The sequence below is a fragment of the Bombus impatiens genome, unplaced genomic scaffold (genome assembly GCF_000188095.3).
Source record: "Bombus impatiens unplaced genomic scaffold, BIMP_2.2 scf_0418, whole genome shotgun sequence".
Lineage (NCBI taxonomy): Eukaryota > Metazoa > Arthropoda > Insecta > Hymenoptera > Apidae > Bombus > Bombus impatiens.
The window spans coordinates 2,629,349-2,644,391 of record NT_176837.1 but is presented as its reverse complement, the minus strand read 5'-3'; the positions used below and the strand labels follow the sequence as shown (position 1 = coordinate 2,644,391).

Genomic DNA, 15,043 nt, shown 5'->3' with positions numbered 1-15,043 from the left:
AATATATTTAATAACGATTAAGGGCCCTAACAATAAAGTACAAATCCTTAGTTTTATGACAGTTCCCTAGGATTATTGCGGTCCGGAAGGATGGAGTTTAGTTGCACACTAGTATAGATAAAAACCTACTGAGTTCCACGCTACAAGACCCTATTTAATTATACGATTCTATGGAAAAGTTTATATCTATTTTTCTGTCTGACATAAAAAATTACAATTAATTTCATTATTGCACGATTTTGCCATTCTCATACTTATCTACAACTAGAACCATAAGTATGAACATTTATTTTCTCTCCAACCGAAAGTGCAAAATGACGAATTATGAACTTTTGGAAACATTCTATAGATGTCACTTATATTTCCTTCTCAGCCAATCAGAGCTAACGTAGACGTAACCTGAATATAACGTACTCAAACTCCATTTCTCTTTCTTCGTAAGAAAAGGTAGGTTGAAGCACGCTGGAAGGCGATGACTTAGAAATCAATTTATTATAATACCATCAACATAATTTTTACGTGGAAATATCTTAAAACGTGAAGCTAGAATCAGAATCATTAATTTGATTTTATTATTTCAGCTCCTTAGTCCTTGAAAAATATGTCAGACGTTGAGAAGTAAGTGTTTTGTATATTTGTTACAAAGATATTGATATGAAGGTTTTTTTTATTAAAAACCTTAATTTAAAATTGTAAAAGTATCAAGTTACGATAGTAAACATTTATTACCCTTATTTCATAAACTTTTTTTGAATATTGATGTTTATTGAAATTAATTGTTTGCATAAAGTTATCATATAACCACAAAATCCTATGTCAAAAATTTTGTGTGAAGAGTTAAGTAAATAGACTGTAATTATATTTTTGTTCTTAGTGACGATGTACCTTCTGCAATGGCAGCAGGAGGTGCAATGGATATAAACACAGCCCTTCAAGAAGTTCTTAAAAATGCACTTATTCATGATGGTGTCGTACATGGTCTTCATGAAGCTGCCAAAGCACTAGACAAGTGAGTTTATTTTATGATGATTTACTTAAATAAGTTATATATATTTTCATGAAATAACAAATTTGCAAACCTTTATATGTCATTATATGACTATATATTAGGATCCTTCTACTGAGAAGCAATCCGTTACAAAATTTAATAATGCTGTCTATAACCCTATTTGATATATTAAAAAATTACTCTATTCTATAGCCTGTGTAATATTAAAATTATATTTGTTTACATTTCCTTTATTATATTCTAGGAGGCAAGCCATGCTTTGCATATTAGCAGAAAATTGTGACGAACCTATGTATAAGAAACTAGTACAAGCATTGTGCAATGAACATCAGATCCCCTTTATCAGGGTAGACAATAATAAGAAACTAGGTGAATGGGCTGGTTTATGTAAAATTGACTGCGCTGGTAAAGCCCGAAAAGTTGTTGGGTGCTCCTGTGTTGTCGTAAAGGTATAAATTGTACTATATATAAAAATATAACTACCTTTTTAATATTAAATGCAATTTGCAAATTTAATGGTACTATGTGATGAGAGCAAAGGCTCCCTCTACTGAGAGAACCCATTTAATTAACAAATTATGATGTAATAATGCCTAATAATTGCCTGATTTTAATAATGTAATATTAGTAACTTAATTGTTTTTTAAAAATTTTTTCTATTAAATGATTCTTTTTTACTTTTAGGACTTTGGAGAAGACACTCCTGCAAAAGATGTGGTAATGGAATATGTGAAACAAAGCTCTGTACATTAAGATCTTTTAATTAAATATTTAATATAAGTTCGTACGTATTATTTATTTAATCCTAAGTATTCCTAATATTCGTATAATAGGGGAATTAATTTCAATACTTTTATATTTTTAATTTCTTTATTTCTAGGAAGAAATACTGAAAATGTAATCAAATATTCTTTTTCCAGACAAAAATTTCGAAATTAGTCTTTCTCACATTCTATGCTTTTTGTTATCTTGTCACAAATATTCTTATGCTTCACCCAATCTTTTACTTGACACTCCCTGGAATAATAGATCCGATATAGTTTTAGTAAAAAATAGTACTGTTTTATAAACATATGAAAAAAATCTTTACCTTCCACAGTACCAAACTTCTTTACATTTGGAACAACGTTTTTTTGCTTCTTCATGACATAAAGAGCATTCTTTAACATCAATGCAATCCAGTTTGTCCAAATCATATGCATCGCTTAAAATTTGAGCAGCATTTTTAATATAATCAACGTCTGTAGTGTATATAAATTTTGATTGATGTTTTGCTAATTTTTTCCACTTCTTATGATATTTCTCTATTATTGACGATTTTATCTAGTAAAATATCAATTTGGTTATTTGCTTAATATTTTAAAAAATTTAAACAAATATTTTATTGGATAACTTTCAACCTGTGGTATAAGTTCCACATTTATTGCTCGCAATGCATTACCATTAGGTGATGATATACTTAAATAATTTAACCATCTTTTTAGATCTATTAAAGGTGAAATTTGATCCAGTACACATTCGTGTAAATATTTCTGTAACTAATGCGAAACATAATTTCTTTCCTTTGAACACAACACATATAATGTTAAACATATAATGCAATGTATAATGTTAAAATACTTTTAATAACTGTGAAAACCTATGATCAGTAATTTCATAATAAGGTGCACTTTTTGTATTAAGCAATAATTCCCTTAAACCAAGCCAAACTTGTCCTTCTATTTTAGAAATTTTTCCTTCTTCACCTGATTTCACTTTTTTCCAACCACTGTTATATATCATATTTTCACCTGAAGAGTAAACAGTTTTATTGAATTTTCTTATACTTATGTAATGATAGTTACCTTTACTTTCCTTTTTCCACGGATGCCTTTCAATGAGTTGAGCAAGTAAATAGGGCACATCATGAGTAGCTAACAATCGCGATAATACACACAATGGTAAACTATCTACGTATTCGGCCAAGTAACGGAGAATCGAAATGCAACGTATACCAATATCAAATTCAAATTCTTTCTTTTTCTCAAATATTTCTTCAAGACATGAGCTAATTGCAACAATTACTACCATTACTACTCAGCATGTGGAATATTACTTTCTTACTAAAATGACATAAAAATTCGAGTGTCAGTTCACTTACTTTGGGTCTCTTACATTTTCATAAATTTCGATGACAGGCATATCGAGGAGTAAAGATACAGATTTAACAGCATAATCGACGAGGTCAAGAGCAGAATCATTTATAGTTTCTGCACTTTCACAATGAAACAACACGTTTTCTAATAGTGAAACGGCAATATCTTCGTGATAAAATACAGTGTAAAGCATAAAAGTATTTTTTGGTTCTTCATTTATTTCGATCAAAAGTGGAAATACTTTATGCTTCCATATATCAATTTGTATAGCTTCGTATATAAGGACAGGAATCTATACGGGAAGAAAGTAATATTAACATAACAGATAGTTGCATGTTTTATTAAAATATATCTTATTTACCTTTTTAAAAGAAACAAACCATTCCTTAGTACTTTCTTCTCGCAAGCCGCTAATTTCTAATACGCTTTGTTGATTTAATAACATCAACTTTTTATGAAATTCAAACCAGCTGAAAATAATGCTTAAGTTATAGCTATATTGTGTAAGAAATATTTGTAATGTTTAAGAAAAATTAACCCTTTCGTTCCAATATCTTCAAGTTCCGAAATTTGTAGATGTTGTATATATAATTCAATTTCCCACGGCGAAATTATATATTCCATTCGATTTGACATTTTTATGATTAAAAACGCACTACCATAAATGAATGTCAACCATTTGTAAACAAAATTCGTATTCCGTATATTCGATACCCTGCAGTGATTATTGCATATATATATATAGTTTTTAAGTATAACGTTAGAAAATTACAATACAAATTTTTTTAACTGAATTTTAATGTTATATCAATATTTTAAAATAATTTTCTTTTTAATATTAATCATATTCTACTTATGTTTTACTTACCTTTGAACTATAAGATTTACACCTTAAAAATAGATACCTTTATTTATTTAAGGTTTTTTACACAAATTTTTTAATTTTCGTACAACTTTCTTGTATAATAAATTACATAATAGTCATTACACATTATAAAAATGATCAATTATTCAATTTGAAATTAAGTGGAAACTTCCACTTTTTATTTTTTAAATCTTAATTATCAGTATATATGATCTTTATTTTACATTGAAATATGCATAATAAATATAAGATTTTCAAATAACGAGGAAACATTTGACATAACCTATATTGTTTACTATTTAAAACTAAAATATGTTATTTTAGAAAAATGTTAAATAAGATGTTTCAAATTTCTGTTTACATCCTAGCTATATTAAATATTTCAGGCATAAGTCCTTTCACAACTTATCAAATAGGCGGTAATTACAAAACAGAAATAAAACAACATTTAATTATTTATTCATCTTATATATCTTTATGTATATTTGTTCGTCTCATAGATTTTTGTACTGCTGCAAACGTGTCTTTAACAAGTGATGTAGAATTAATGATGGTATCAGAAGAATTATTTAATATGTCTTCTCATGAATTATTCAACCATGTGTATATAAATTATCAAGGAAATATGAGCTTTAAAAACTTTACTGATAATGCTCCACAAAGGTATTTTCTATTTCTAAAGGTATTTTTTGTTAATAATTTCAAACATAATTAGTTTTTATAACTTTAGGTTGTTAAATATATCGACCAAAATATTTTTAATACCAACAATAAGATCTCTTGTAAAGTTATTTGATAATTATGAATTGGATACTTATGAGCCAGAAGTCATAACAAGGGAAGAAGATCTAGAAGAGAATGAATTTATTGATAATTTAATGGAAACAGATATAATTTCACATGTTATGTACTTTTTGTCGGTCAAAGGGTTCTTTAAAAATGACATACGCGTTTATAAAGATATTTTAAAACAAATTTGGTTTCATTTATATTCTCGGAGTAAAAATATAAATGGTACTTCTGGATTTGAACATGTATTTATAGGAGAAAGAAAACCACGTAAAGGTATTATAGGGCTGCATAATTGGATTTTCTTTTCCCATGGAGAATTATTAAAGAAAATTAATTATTTTGGATTTGGCCATAGTCAGGAATTTGTTAATGTAAGTAGAAATGCAAATTATAAACTAATAATATTCATTAAATCACTTGAAAACAATTTTAGAAAGCTGTCATTTTAGAAATATATTTCACTTATATTGGAAAACGTAAAAGGTCATCCATGTTCATTGGAACCACTCCAGAATTAGAAATAGCCCTTTATACACTTTGTTTTTTTACAAGACCAAATAAAAGGTGTCAATTGTCTTTTGGAGGATTTAAATTTTATGTTCAGACATACATATTACAAAATAATGGTACAAAATTTATTGGAACTGCTTTCCCTATGTTTTCCTATATTAAACATAAATCAAATAAGTGACCAAAAAATATAAAAGTAGAATATTTTATTTTTCTAAAACTCAGAAAAGATCCATTAATTATAATGATAAAATACTATATATACTTTTAAAATATAAATAATGATTTATATAAAAAAATATGCAGTAGTTATAGGAACTCCTTAGGTAAGATCAATCACACTACTATTGTGTTTGTCTTCAAAGTCAGATATCTTTTTTTTGGTATTATTTCTTTTTCTTTTCTTTGATATAGAACTATTTGAGGATTTATTGTTATGACTTGTATGTGAAACGTTTATATCATCTACTGACAATTTAAATCTCTTAGACTCTACCGAAGAATTCTTGGAGGAGTTCCAATCCATTAAATCTAGTTCTAAATCACTTGTATCATTATCTGTTTGACAATCCTGTATTTTTTGTTGTATGGTTTTAGCATTGCATATCTATAAAAGAAATACATGATAAATGTAATTAACCATTGATTTTGATTTCTTTCATTAGTATTATTCTATTCAATTTCAAACCTTTTCAGTTTTTTGTTTAGTAGTGCAATTTGATATAGAATTTTTATTTGAGATGTCTTGACTGTGTTTTTTTGATGTTGTTTCAATTGGATTTTTTATAGAAATATTGTTTACATTTTCTGCTATTTGGATTTCTAATTTACTATTACTCTGCTCATTGATGTCAAGTATCTCTTCTAATTCATTAACTCGTTTTTGTAATGCTATATTTTTGTTCTCTGAAAATGCTAGCTTTTCTTCTAAGTCCCTGAGGTGATAATAATATTGGTATATAATATCCATTCACATAAATTACCACATTGAATAGATATTTAAAATCTTACATTCGTTTTAACTGTTCTAATGAGGTATCAGATTTTGTATTAACTTTAGAAAGTTCTTTTTGCAGCTTTTTGACACTCATGCGTAATTTTTTACATTTATTAAATCTTCCAATTAATTCTCTGCAAATATAGTATGTTAATAATAGTATAATAATTTTTAAAACATATTCTCGAACATTACTAACTTTTTCATGATAGAAATATACATAGTAAGTGTTTGAGGATCTTTAGTTTTTCCAACCATTTTACTAACATCACTGATAGGAGCATGTAATAATACTTGTATTCTGAAACATGCAAAAAATTGATATAGGTAATAATATAAAATATATGATATATGTACATGTAATAATTACATACGGCCTAAGGTCTTCAATCTTATTTTTTAACCGACTAATTTCTCTCTTTAGATTATCACAGTGAGAACTCTGTTCTTTGAAATAATTTATTTGCTCCTTCAAAGCATGTATGGCTGCATTTTTTTTGTTAATCTCACTCTCTACTTTTCGAACTTCTTGCTTTAAGCCAGCGTTTTGTTTTTCTAAAGTGACATTTTTTGAGGAATAATATTGGATGTCCTTTTCCTTTAACAAAATTTGAAATTTCAATCTGTCTACTTTTTCTTGCAATGTCGAGCCTTGAGTCTCAACTGTCAGGTCATTGCTTGAAAATGTAAAATAAAGCCTATGAATTTTACTCTGTGTAACTTTCTCCCTACATTGTGGACAGCTTTTTGATCTGAAAGTAACAACTTACAATTATGAATATTGTCATGGCAAAAAAATAAATTTGGAAGTTTATACACTTTTACACTCTCTAACAAGGTATTTCCTGTTCTATTATTTTTTAATATTTGTTCACCTTTCAAGCCATGACGTTAAACAATGCAGATGAAATACGTGTCCACATCTCGTATAGAAAATATTATCAGACTGTATTAATTGATCGCTACATATAGAGCAAATGATATTCATTTTACATCAAAATTTCATAAACAATGATCATAGAAATACCTGTCAAAGATCAGTTTACGTTTAGTTTATTATTACTGTTTACAAAGTTTTAATGTTAATCTAATTTAAAATATCAATCTAGCATAAATACATTTGTTATGTTCTTATTCGAGATGACTTAAGTTTCAAAAGGGTTATACATGTGCCATCAAACTATATAGCCCGAAACATCATTAGTAGGATGTCCGTTTACCCCACAGATATTTTTATGAAGTTTAAATTTACTATTTTTGCAAATGAATTTATCACATATGTAACTTTGCTTATAGAACGACGCTTAAATTAACTGAATACATGTTGTGTATTGAATATGAAAGTAATTATATAGTAGAAATATAATGGAAATTAATATATTAATATATTAACTTAGTTTTTAAAAATGAGATATATGATTTTCTGTACAATATCAACATTGCATTTACAAGATCTAAGTAATTTAAATTTCAATCTAAGTAAACTATTACTTTTATATAATAATCGTTATTATTGTTAAAGATAAATTCGATCTCTTGTTCCTTACTGAAAAATATAATGTAAATAAAGATGCAAATGTAACAACTTCTTTTAATATCTGTACATGCAATTAATATTAGTTTTATTGTGTCATTTATGTCACAAAGCAATATCAAGATCCTATATTTGTAAATAGAAATTTGACTAGAGATAGAAAAATTTGCAACGTTTCCTAGGGAATTTTCTATGGTTTCTTGTTTAGTTGCCAGTCATATTGTAGGCCATAACAATCGATTCGGCTTGCAATTTCAGCTATCCGAAACTTCGCGAAGAAGGAACCAGTTACCAGTGGTACCTTCTCGAAAGAACGTCTCTCGTAAAAACACTAGCCAGTACCGGAGGATTGCCGGTATACATGTGAGTGCGCGAATTAGCATTGAACTCTTTAACAAAATATTGCCAACTTGTAGTGTATAATTAATAGTCTATTTAACATTGCCGTTTATATATAATAAAACGAGGAAGCTTGTCTTTTTGAGGTGGGTGTCAATGTCGTCTTAACTCGGATAAAGGTGTATGTACTAAGTTGACAATAGCAGATCGATTTGAATTAGGTACACATCTCGAGTTTCACGATTCTGTCATTCTATATGTTCTATTGTTTTTGTGATCATTTGTATGTATATTAATCATTCGGTGTAATTGTCATCGCTTTTTACTTTGAAATATTCAGCGTGCTAGATGTCAGCCATTTGTTGGTTAAACGATTCTTTCGTGAGCGTAAATTCAACGGCAACCGCATTTACGATACAGATTTAAATAACTATTCTATTTGAAGGATCTACGTTCTCTGTATGTATATTGTCGAAAATGCAATAAAAATACAGTAAAAATGCTCTGAAAAAGAATATTTTTCGTAATTTATTACGATTGCTTTATTTGAAAAATTGAATTATATTAATGCAATTTTTCAATGATTACCAGCATAGCTTGTATTAATTTTTTATATATTATATTTTTAACATAAACGCAGTTGAATCTTTGGATTATATTTTCATTGCTTATTACATTAATTCTTTTTCGCAAAAAATCTACTTTTAATATTTATTATTAGAAGAACTGTTTGCAATTATAAAATAAATACATGAAACAAACATTCAAATTCAAATTTCTTTGATTTTTTAATTATATTAAGTTATCATCTTTGCGTAAATTTAAAAGATATTAAATATTGTGGATTTAATAATATTAAGAATTTTACGCTGCTTCATATATACAATGAAGTCAGTGACTTGTAAAAAGTTAAATATTTTTGTGCTATACGTTTATTGTTTGCATATATTTTTAACCTACTTTGTATAGTAGCAAAAAATATACATACCGGTTTCGCGCTTATATTCGACGCACATGCTATGTCTACCGAATTACACCGAAACTTGTCGAATTTTGCCGGATTTTTACGAACTATTACGACGGGACCCGAAATTCTTGATAGAAATCTTATGGAATCAGAAGGAATTACTATTTCTTGTAAAAAATATAATTGCATTAATAACTACAGTTTTCTTCCTTATTTATAACTTTACGTAAATATGTTGTGTGAGTAACTCCATCTATGGAGGAAGGTAATAAAATGTTAATATCGCTTTTGCCCTATCCACGTGTTTTTGCAAACTTGACATTTCTGACATTGCTTTTTTACCACATTATTACTTCGGTACATTGTTATGAAGTAATAATATGTAATGTAGAACGTTATAAAAACATATTATAAACCTCAAAACATAACAAAAATTTAATTAATTGTACAATACATTATTTTGAATAATAAGAACAATTTGCATCCGAAAATTATTAATGTATATTTATTTCTTTTAAACAGATACATGAAATGAAAGTTATATGATTGTTCTGAATAATCTACATACAACATTATTTGTTTGATTTTGCTTTTTCAGTATAGTACTCTAAATAAATCGACAAAAATATTGGAAGTGATAATTGAAATCAGTGAGACTATTGTCGTGTATCATTTAATTGTAAGTATGGGAAATATTAGATAATCAAGAAAGGTTATGCCGTTTTAAATTTATAGAAATAAACCTAGAAACGGCACGGACTTTCTTGGTTACCTGATATTGAAGTATGTTGCGTAATACGTATCCCGGTGCGCAAAAGTGTGCGAAAAATATAGATTTATGTTGGTATATGTACATACTTTAAATAGAGTAAGTTTAGACGATGATGCAGCGTCTAATTTCCAACCATGCGTCATTGATTTTTACCAGTTCCTCATGGTCGAGCCGGGTATACAATACGATCAGTTGTGTATTGTTCGCAACGCGACACTTGTCTCTCAACTAGTTAAATTCCAACGGAACGATTTTTTTAGAATGGAGTAAAACTTGGACCGCGTGCGCGACGCGTGCCAATTTTCTTCATTATCCTCTAACTCTAGCTTCTTATTAGCTAACACCAGCACGTGACGATAACGTGATGATAACGTCTTTTTTATCCCTTGCTCCTTCGAGAAACGTCAAGACAGTATTTCAACTGAAAAGTTCGGGATTCTCTGTACAGTCAGGCAAATTAGTTCAATTTATAGCGGTTCACGATAGCACTTGAACACTTATCGTTTATGGAACATTTATATTATCATGATTATATCGATAAAATTTGAAACCGGTATGAAAATATATTAGTATGTTACAAGACGTTTATTGGAAATATATATTTAGTAAGAAATTAGTATACGATATGAATAATAGTCTTAAATGTATAATTATTAATTAGTGATAAAGATGGTCTCAGTAAATATTGTGATATACTAATATAATGAATAATTATTTGTTCAAATACTTTGGTAAGTTCTGCGTGCAATAAGTATTTTCTAACTTCTACATGTTTACATTTTTAAATTCATTTTTAATTTTACTAATATAATCATGCTAGTCGTGTTCCGTAACATTGTTAATACAATCCCCGAATGTATAATACATGCAATGTATTCATTAAAAGTTTGCATAAGTGTTCTAATACTTTCTTGAGCCACAGTACATTTCGCTAGCAACAATGATTCTTAAACGACTTAATTATTTAATTACGTTATTTAATTAGCGACATTTAAATGACTTATACTAGAAGCGATCTTACAATCGGTACGATCTCAATTACATAATAGAAAAAATATATCTAATTAAATTATGAAATTGTGGATCCCATGATAAAGATTTTTATAGTATTATAAAATACTGTAAACATTTTCGGTTGCTTTTTATATGAAAATAAGTCAAGATATACCAGATCATTTTTTGTTTTCATTATGAGTCCTGCAATTATAACATTAATATCGGTTGAGCAAAATGAGAGAAAAAATATCTGTAAAAATGTTCACTATCCTTTTCTTTCTTCGATTTGTCAAGTTATAGTAGCTGTAATTTTAATTTACGTTACTAGAATTTAGCTACTGATTATAGTTATAAATATCTGTTCTCAAGGTTCCTTTGTCGTGACAAATTATCTATGAGGTTTAATTTCCATTATTTAAATAGTGACAACGATTACGGATTTTTTAAATAGTGATTTTTCGAGCAGCTTACTCGAATTTGTATTATCGCCGTGCTCAGAGATAATATGAAATTATGTTCGCAAAAGTAAATATTCTTCTTCGTAAACAGTGAATTTATATTATTACTTATTATACGTTGGTTCTCCAGATTATTGGACGAGTACGTTGTAGTATGAAATCTTATTCCATTACAAATTTTCTTATTGGAGAATAGAAACTGCATGAGTAAACGAAGAAGAATATGAAGATAGTAGTTCCATAGTATTAATTTTTATTATTTAATTTTTTCCATGCCGTTGGAATTTTTTGTTACTAGTCATGCTTCTCCAAGCACTGAATAAAACTGTACGAAACATATCGCCAGCATGTAGACATAATCTTTTTATCTCGTTTATTTCGGGTAAACGAGAAATGCATGCAACTTTGTCCAGGCTGACCTCAAATATTTACCAGGAAGGTACGTCACATTGAAACAATTCGATTGGTACTTATCTACATGAGAGATACGTGCCTTAACGGCATAGGTCAGAATGTCAAAGCTTCCCAATTTTATCCACTATAGATTTCAACGCCTTTCTGCTTACAGTCATTCTGCTAGTTACGTAATTGCCCCTTTAATCGCTGCTTGATTCGACTTTAGTCAAAGGAAAACAACTTGCTAAGTACTTATACGAGGACCGATTAGAAATTCGATAAAAAATATAATGTAACAATTGTAACACATGTAATAATTGTGTTACCTAAATATCATTATTTATCCTGCAAAAACGTAATCAGCATCCGCGTTACATCGGCCGTTTTCATCTGTCGGTAACAGAGATATATACATTTTTCTTTCATACGATCTAAACGAAAAAAAAAAAAAGAACGAAAAAGAATAGCGATTGATCTGGTTCACAGACAGTCTGCTTGTCGTCGAGTTCCGCTTGAATTGGCATTGGTCGGTCCCGTTTCGGTATAACATAGGCTGTGTTTAACGCGACACAACAATAATATAGTAGTACCGGTTATTTGTCACGTATGTACATGTTGACAACTGGATGCCGGTACAACGTGTACAGCTGGTCACGACGTCGCCGACGACGTACATGATGTCCCATTAGCGAGTGTTATCCGAGAATTAAAAGATAAGAGGAGATAACCCTGATCGTCTGTCACGACACGCGACGACACGCTGCGTCGTCATAGAAAGAGAGGAAGAAAAGAGGGGTAGGAAAAAAGAGGGAAAGAGTAGAGTGAAGAGGGAGACGCTGTATCTGTATGTTTACATATGATTACGCTGGGGTAGTGTTTTTGAATGCAGAGATGGTAACGGTGGTAGTGACGACGACGACACTGATGATGATGGTGTGGTGGTGGTTGATTGCACGAGGGGAAACCGCGGTATAGTCAAAAGGTCGCGGCCCCATCATTGATACTATCGTAGAAAGAGACTTTGGACCAATTCCTCGCGACGGCTAACACGAATAAACTCAGGGGAACGCGGCGTTATTACTTCAGTGTTACTTTGGCCACGCACCGCGGCACAGTCATACGGACCAATCAACCGCTAGAGGATTTTTCTTCCTCTCTTTCTCTTAAGCTTTCACTTATTCCTATTGTACCTTTACCCGGTGTAAATCGATTTGCGTTACTCCCTCCATTATAGTCTCCCCCTTCTTACTCGCCCTCTGTATTATTTCTGTCTTGTATTATTCTTTGTTGTCGCTGTGCATCCGAACCGCCCTTAAGGACAAGATAAAGAGAATCAGTCACTGTGAGTTAATCACGTATCTCACGGATAATCAGAGTTCACGATAGAACCAAAAAGAAACGCTCGCTCACCACTACTTAAACGCAGAGCGAAAAAGAAACAAAGGAGAAGACAAACAGGGCAAAGAGCAAGCGAGATATCAAACGAAACCGAAAGACACGGTTCTGCACGCGGGCACGCGCCATCCAGTCGCTTTTAAAGCGCAGCTGTAAAGGGAACGACACGAGGAACAGTGAAAAGTGTCATCTCGCGCGGCGCTCGACGACGAGGAGAGACAGACTACTAGCCAGATCGACCGTCTAACTGGCGCGGTTCTCCTTCGACTTCGGTTTCGCATGCACACGTGATCGCACGTGACACGCGACACTTGGTATAGCAGAACAGCGCTGTCGAACCGGTGACCGTGCGTATAGAACACGAACCGAAGAGAAAGAGGAGAGATCCTCGTGTGTGGAGTCGCGCGACACTTATTACTTACTCGCGGTGTCATTTTTTCCCTTCTTCTACGGAACACACGGTTTGCAACAGTTGATCAGAGAACATCAAAATGTCTACAGAACCCGGTAGCTTCTCCTCCAACGGGAGCATGATCGTCGTGAGCAACAGGTTGCCGTTCGTGCTGAAGAGGAATGAGGTGACCGGTCAGCTGGAACGCAAGGCCAGGTTAGTAGTATGCCAGACAAGCTTTTCTCTTTCTCATTTTATTCTCTTATTATCTTTCTGTTACCTTCCTTTTTTCTTTGTCTATGCATTTCATTAGTCACGCCTCACTTATTGTTTCGTTTTCCCACTATTTACCTGTCATGCACGCGCGAACGCGCTTCGTCGTTGCACGATAGGTACACGCGTGGGTGCATGTTACTCGCGGTCGTTGCAATGCGACCTGACCGCGGATGGAGCGTGATATTACCTCATCGTTATTTAACGTTTCCTCGATTACCCTGATCTTTTATTGTCATTTCTTATTTTCATACATTTCTTCGATTTTTCTCGTTTTATTTCGCATTTCTAACCCTTTGCTTTATTATGGATATCGAGTTGCCAGTGTGATAGGTACAAATTTGTATTTTTAATCAGATTTTTAATTCCCAAATTCACATACAATTTCAATTTTTATTTACAAAATATAATATTTTAACGTTTAACATTCCAACTTACCGCTGTATTTGTGTAATAAATATTTAATTTCAATTCGTAAAGGATGGAAAATGTGAAAGAGTTGGTCGCGATTAAGACATTGATTTGCGATGTAGAAGCGTCGATTGCGGAGCGTTTTGTTATTGACAGATTTGCAAGATCAACAAAGTCTATAGTATTCCTCTAAATGAATATGCAATAGTGCGGTAATTTATTCCGTTGCGTAAACAAGCCAATAGAAATATCGACGGAGAACTGTTGACGCAAAGCAAGGGCAAAACAGGGACTCGTAGATTCCCTATTTGTATCAATATTCAATATAGTTACTAAAAATATTTTTTCATATTTTACGGTCAAATATCTGATGGAAGATACTGTTGGACCGTTTCTATCACTTTCTTTTACTCTAATTGTTCGAAACGATTAGCGAATCAAGAAAAGATTAAATTGAAGAAAATTGATTAATTGAATTGATCGAAGACGATAGATCATTTAATGTAATCAGTTATTAAATCTATTTATCACATTGAATCTTTATATCATAAGTGAAGTTTCCTTCGGTCGATTTTAGCAGTGGTACTGTTAACATGCTAATTGGACGTAATCGATAGAGTTCAATAAATTGTCATGTTTGTATACTGTTAAGAGCAGTTAGTGTGCCTTTTATTTCATTGATGGACTTTGCTCAAGTACAAGATGTTCTTATTGTTAGTACAAGATTACAAGTATGAATTAAATGAATAATATAAATTCATTTAATTATAAACCAATATAGGCAATTTGTGTTTATATTGCTA

At 30.7% G+C, this 15,043-nt stretch overlaps 5 protein-coding genes across 25 annotated transcripts in view; 3 read left to right on the top strand and 2 right to left on the bottom strand.

Annotated features, from left to right (window-relative positions):
• Window positions 1–380: 380 nt before the first annotated feature.
• Window positions 381–1,789, top strand: LOC100749802 (40S ribosomal protein S12). The gene is made up of 5 exons (XM_012386760.3): window positions 381–447; window positions 582–618; window positions 875–1,009; window positions 1,254–1,458; window positions 1,694–1,789. Exons 2-5 carry the CDS (start codon window positions 602–604, stop codon window positions 1,760–1,762), a joined length of 426 nt encoding a protein of 141 aa, XP_012242183.1. The 5' UTR covers window positions 381–447; window positions 582–601; the 3' UTR covers window positions 1,763–1,789.
• A 137-nt stretch (window positions 1,790–1,926) lies between these two features.
• LOC100747568 (zinc finger MYND domain-containing protein 10) lies at window positions 1,927–4,103 on the bottom strand. Of its 2 annotated transcripts, none has more exons than XM_033321302.1 (8): window positions 4,050–4,103; window positions 3,506–3,614; window positions 3,150–3,436; window positions 2,854–3,056; window positions 2,630–2,799; window positions 2,410–2,547; window positions 2,100–2,332; window positions 1,927–2,026 (listed from the first exon to the last, which is right to left on the bottom strand). In XM_033321302.1, exons 2-8 carry the CDS (start codon window positions 3,587–3,589, stop codon window positions 1,945–1,947), a joined length of 1,197 nt encoding a protein of 398 aa, XP_033177193.1. In that variant the 5' UTR covers window positions 3,590–3,614; window positions 4,050–4,103; the 3' UTR covers window positions 1,927–1,944. The 2 variants fall into 2 exon arrangements, with proteins under 2 accessions (XP_033177193.1, XP_033177192.1); XM_033321301.1 differs by lacking the exon at window positions 4,050–4,103 and adding an exon at window positions 3,683–3,812.
• LOC105680897 (poly(U)-specific endoribonuclease homolog) lies at window positions 3,806–5,648 on the top strand. Of its 5 annotated transcripts, XM_012386757.3 has the most exons (5): window positions 3,806–3,888; window positions 4,396–4,428; window positions 4,510–4,672; window positions 4,740–5,172; window positions 5,235–5,648. In XM_012386757.3, the coding sequence occupies exons 1-5, from the start codon at window positions 3,813–3,815 to the stop codon at window positions 5,490–5,492; spliced, it is 963 nt and encodes a 320-aa protein (XP_012242180.1). In that variant the 5' UTR covers window positions 3,806–3,812; the 3' UTR covers window positions 5,493–5,648. The 5 variants fall into 5 exon arrangements, with proteins under 5 accessions (XP_012242180.1, XP_024224103.1, XP_024224100.1 ...); XM_024368335.2 differs by having other exon boundaries at window positions 4,396–4,672; window positions 5,251–5,648; XM_024368332.2 differs by having other exon boundaries at window positions 4,396–4,672.
• LOC117151120 (E3 ubiquitin-protein ligase TRAIP-like) lies at window positions 5,503–13,669 on the bottom strand. 14 transcript variants are annotated; one of them, XM_033321304.1, is made up of 9 exons: window positions 12,961–13,669; window positions 12,361–12,417; window positions 10,007–10,341; window positions 7,184–7,335; window positions 6,683–7,060; window positions 6,508–6,609; window positions 6,323–6,442; window positions 6,000–6,246; window positions 5,503–5,918 (listed from the first exon to the last, which is right to left on the bottom strand). In XM_033321304.1, exons 4-9 carry the CDS (start codon window positions 7,294–7,296, stop codon window positions 5,634–5,636), a joined length of 1,245 nt encoding a protein of 414 aa, XP_033177195.1. In that variant the 5' UTR covers window positions 7,297–7,335; window positions 10,007–10,341; window positions 12,361–12,417; window positions 12,961–13,669; the 3' UTR covers window positions 5,503–5,633. The 14 variants fall into 14 exon arrangements, with proteins under 14 accessions (XP_033177195.1, XP_033177198.1, XP_033177203.1 ...); XM_033321307.1 differs by having other exon boundaries at window positions 12,361–12,392; XM_033321312.1 differs by lacking the exon at window positions 12,361–12,417 and having other exon boundaries at window positions 12,961–13,081; window positions 13,181–13,591.
• Window positions 9,389–15,043, top strand: part of LOC100749565 (alpha,alpha-trehalose-phosphate synthase [UDP-forming]) — a 39,542-nt gene continuing 33,887 nt past the window's right edge. Inside the window, exons 1-2 of one of the 3 annotated variants that reach the window (XM_033321300.1) lie at window positions 9,389–9,413; window positions 13,667–13,772. In XM_033321300.1, the coding sequence (XP_033177191.1) occupies window positions 9,404–9,413; window positions 13,667–13,772 (116 nt within the window). In that variant the 5' untranslated portion in view covers window positions 9,389–9,403. Of the gene's footprint in view, window positions 9,414–11,711; window positions 11,814–13,666; window positions 13,773–15,043 lie in introns of those variants that run through there. The other 2 variants (XM_033321299.1, XM_003490257.4) reach the window with 2 other exon arrangements.

What these genes read in the sequence shown, in the direction of transcription:
- LOC100749802 (XM_012386760.3), top strand. An exon ending in GCTGCCAAAGCACTAGACAA is followed by an intron (nt 1,010 to 1,253) that starts GTGAGTTTATTT and finishes ATTATATTCTAG; the next exon opens with GAGGCAAGCCATGCTTTGCA. An exon ending in GCTCCTGTGTTGTCGTAAAG is followed by an intron (nt 1,459 to 1,693) that starts GTATAAATTGTA and finishes TTTTACTTTTAG; the next exon opens with GACTTTGGAGAAGACACTCC.
- LOC100747568 (XM_033321301.1), bottom strand. Translation starts at nt 3,780, where the DNA reads ATGTCAAATCGAATGGAATATATAATTTCGCCGTGGGAAATTGAATTA. An exon ending in GAAGATATTGGAACGAAAGG is followed by an intron (nt 3,615 to 3,682) that starts GTTAATTTTTCT and finishes CATTATTTTCAG; the next exon opens with CTGGTTTGAATTTCATAAAA. An exon ending in GGTTTGTTTCTTTTAAAAAG is followed by an intron (nt 3,437 to 3,505) that starts GTAAATAAGATA and finishes CTTCCCGTATAG; the next exon opens with ATTCCTGTCCTTATATACGA.
- LOC105680897 (XM_024368332.2), top strand. Translation starts at nt 3,813, where the DNA reads ATGTCAACCATTTGTAAACAAAATTCGTATTCCGTATATTCGATACCC. An exon ending in TTATTGCATATATATATATA is followed by an intron (nt 3,889 to 4,395) that starts GTTTTTAAGTAT and finishes TAAATATTTCAG; the next exon opens with GCATAAGTCCTTTCACAACT. An exon ending in ACTGATAATGCTCCACAAAG is followed by an intron (nt 4,673 to 4,739) that starts GTATTTTCTATT and finishes TTATAACTTTAG; the next exon opens with GTTGTTAAATATATCGACCA.
- LOC117151120 (XM_033321304.1), bottom strand. Translation starts at nt 7,296, where the DNA reads ATGAATATCATTTGCTCTATATGTAGCGATCAATTAATACAGTCTGAT. An exon ending in AAGATTGAAGACCTTAGGCC is followed by an intron (nt 6,610 to 6,682) that starts GTATGTAATTAT and finishes TGCATGTTTCAG; the next exon opens with AATACAAGTATTATTACATG. An exon ending in TTAGAACAGTTAAAACGAAT is followed by an intron (nt 6,247 to 6,322) that starts GTAAGATTTTAA and finishes TTATCACCTCAG; the next exon opens with GGACTTAGAAGAAAAGCTAG.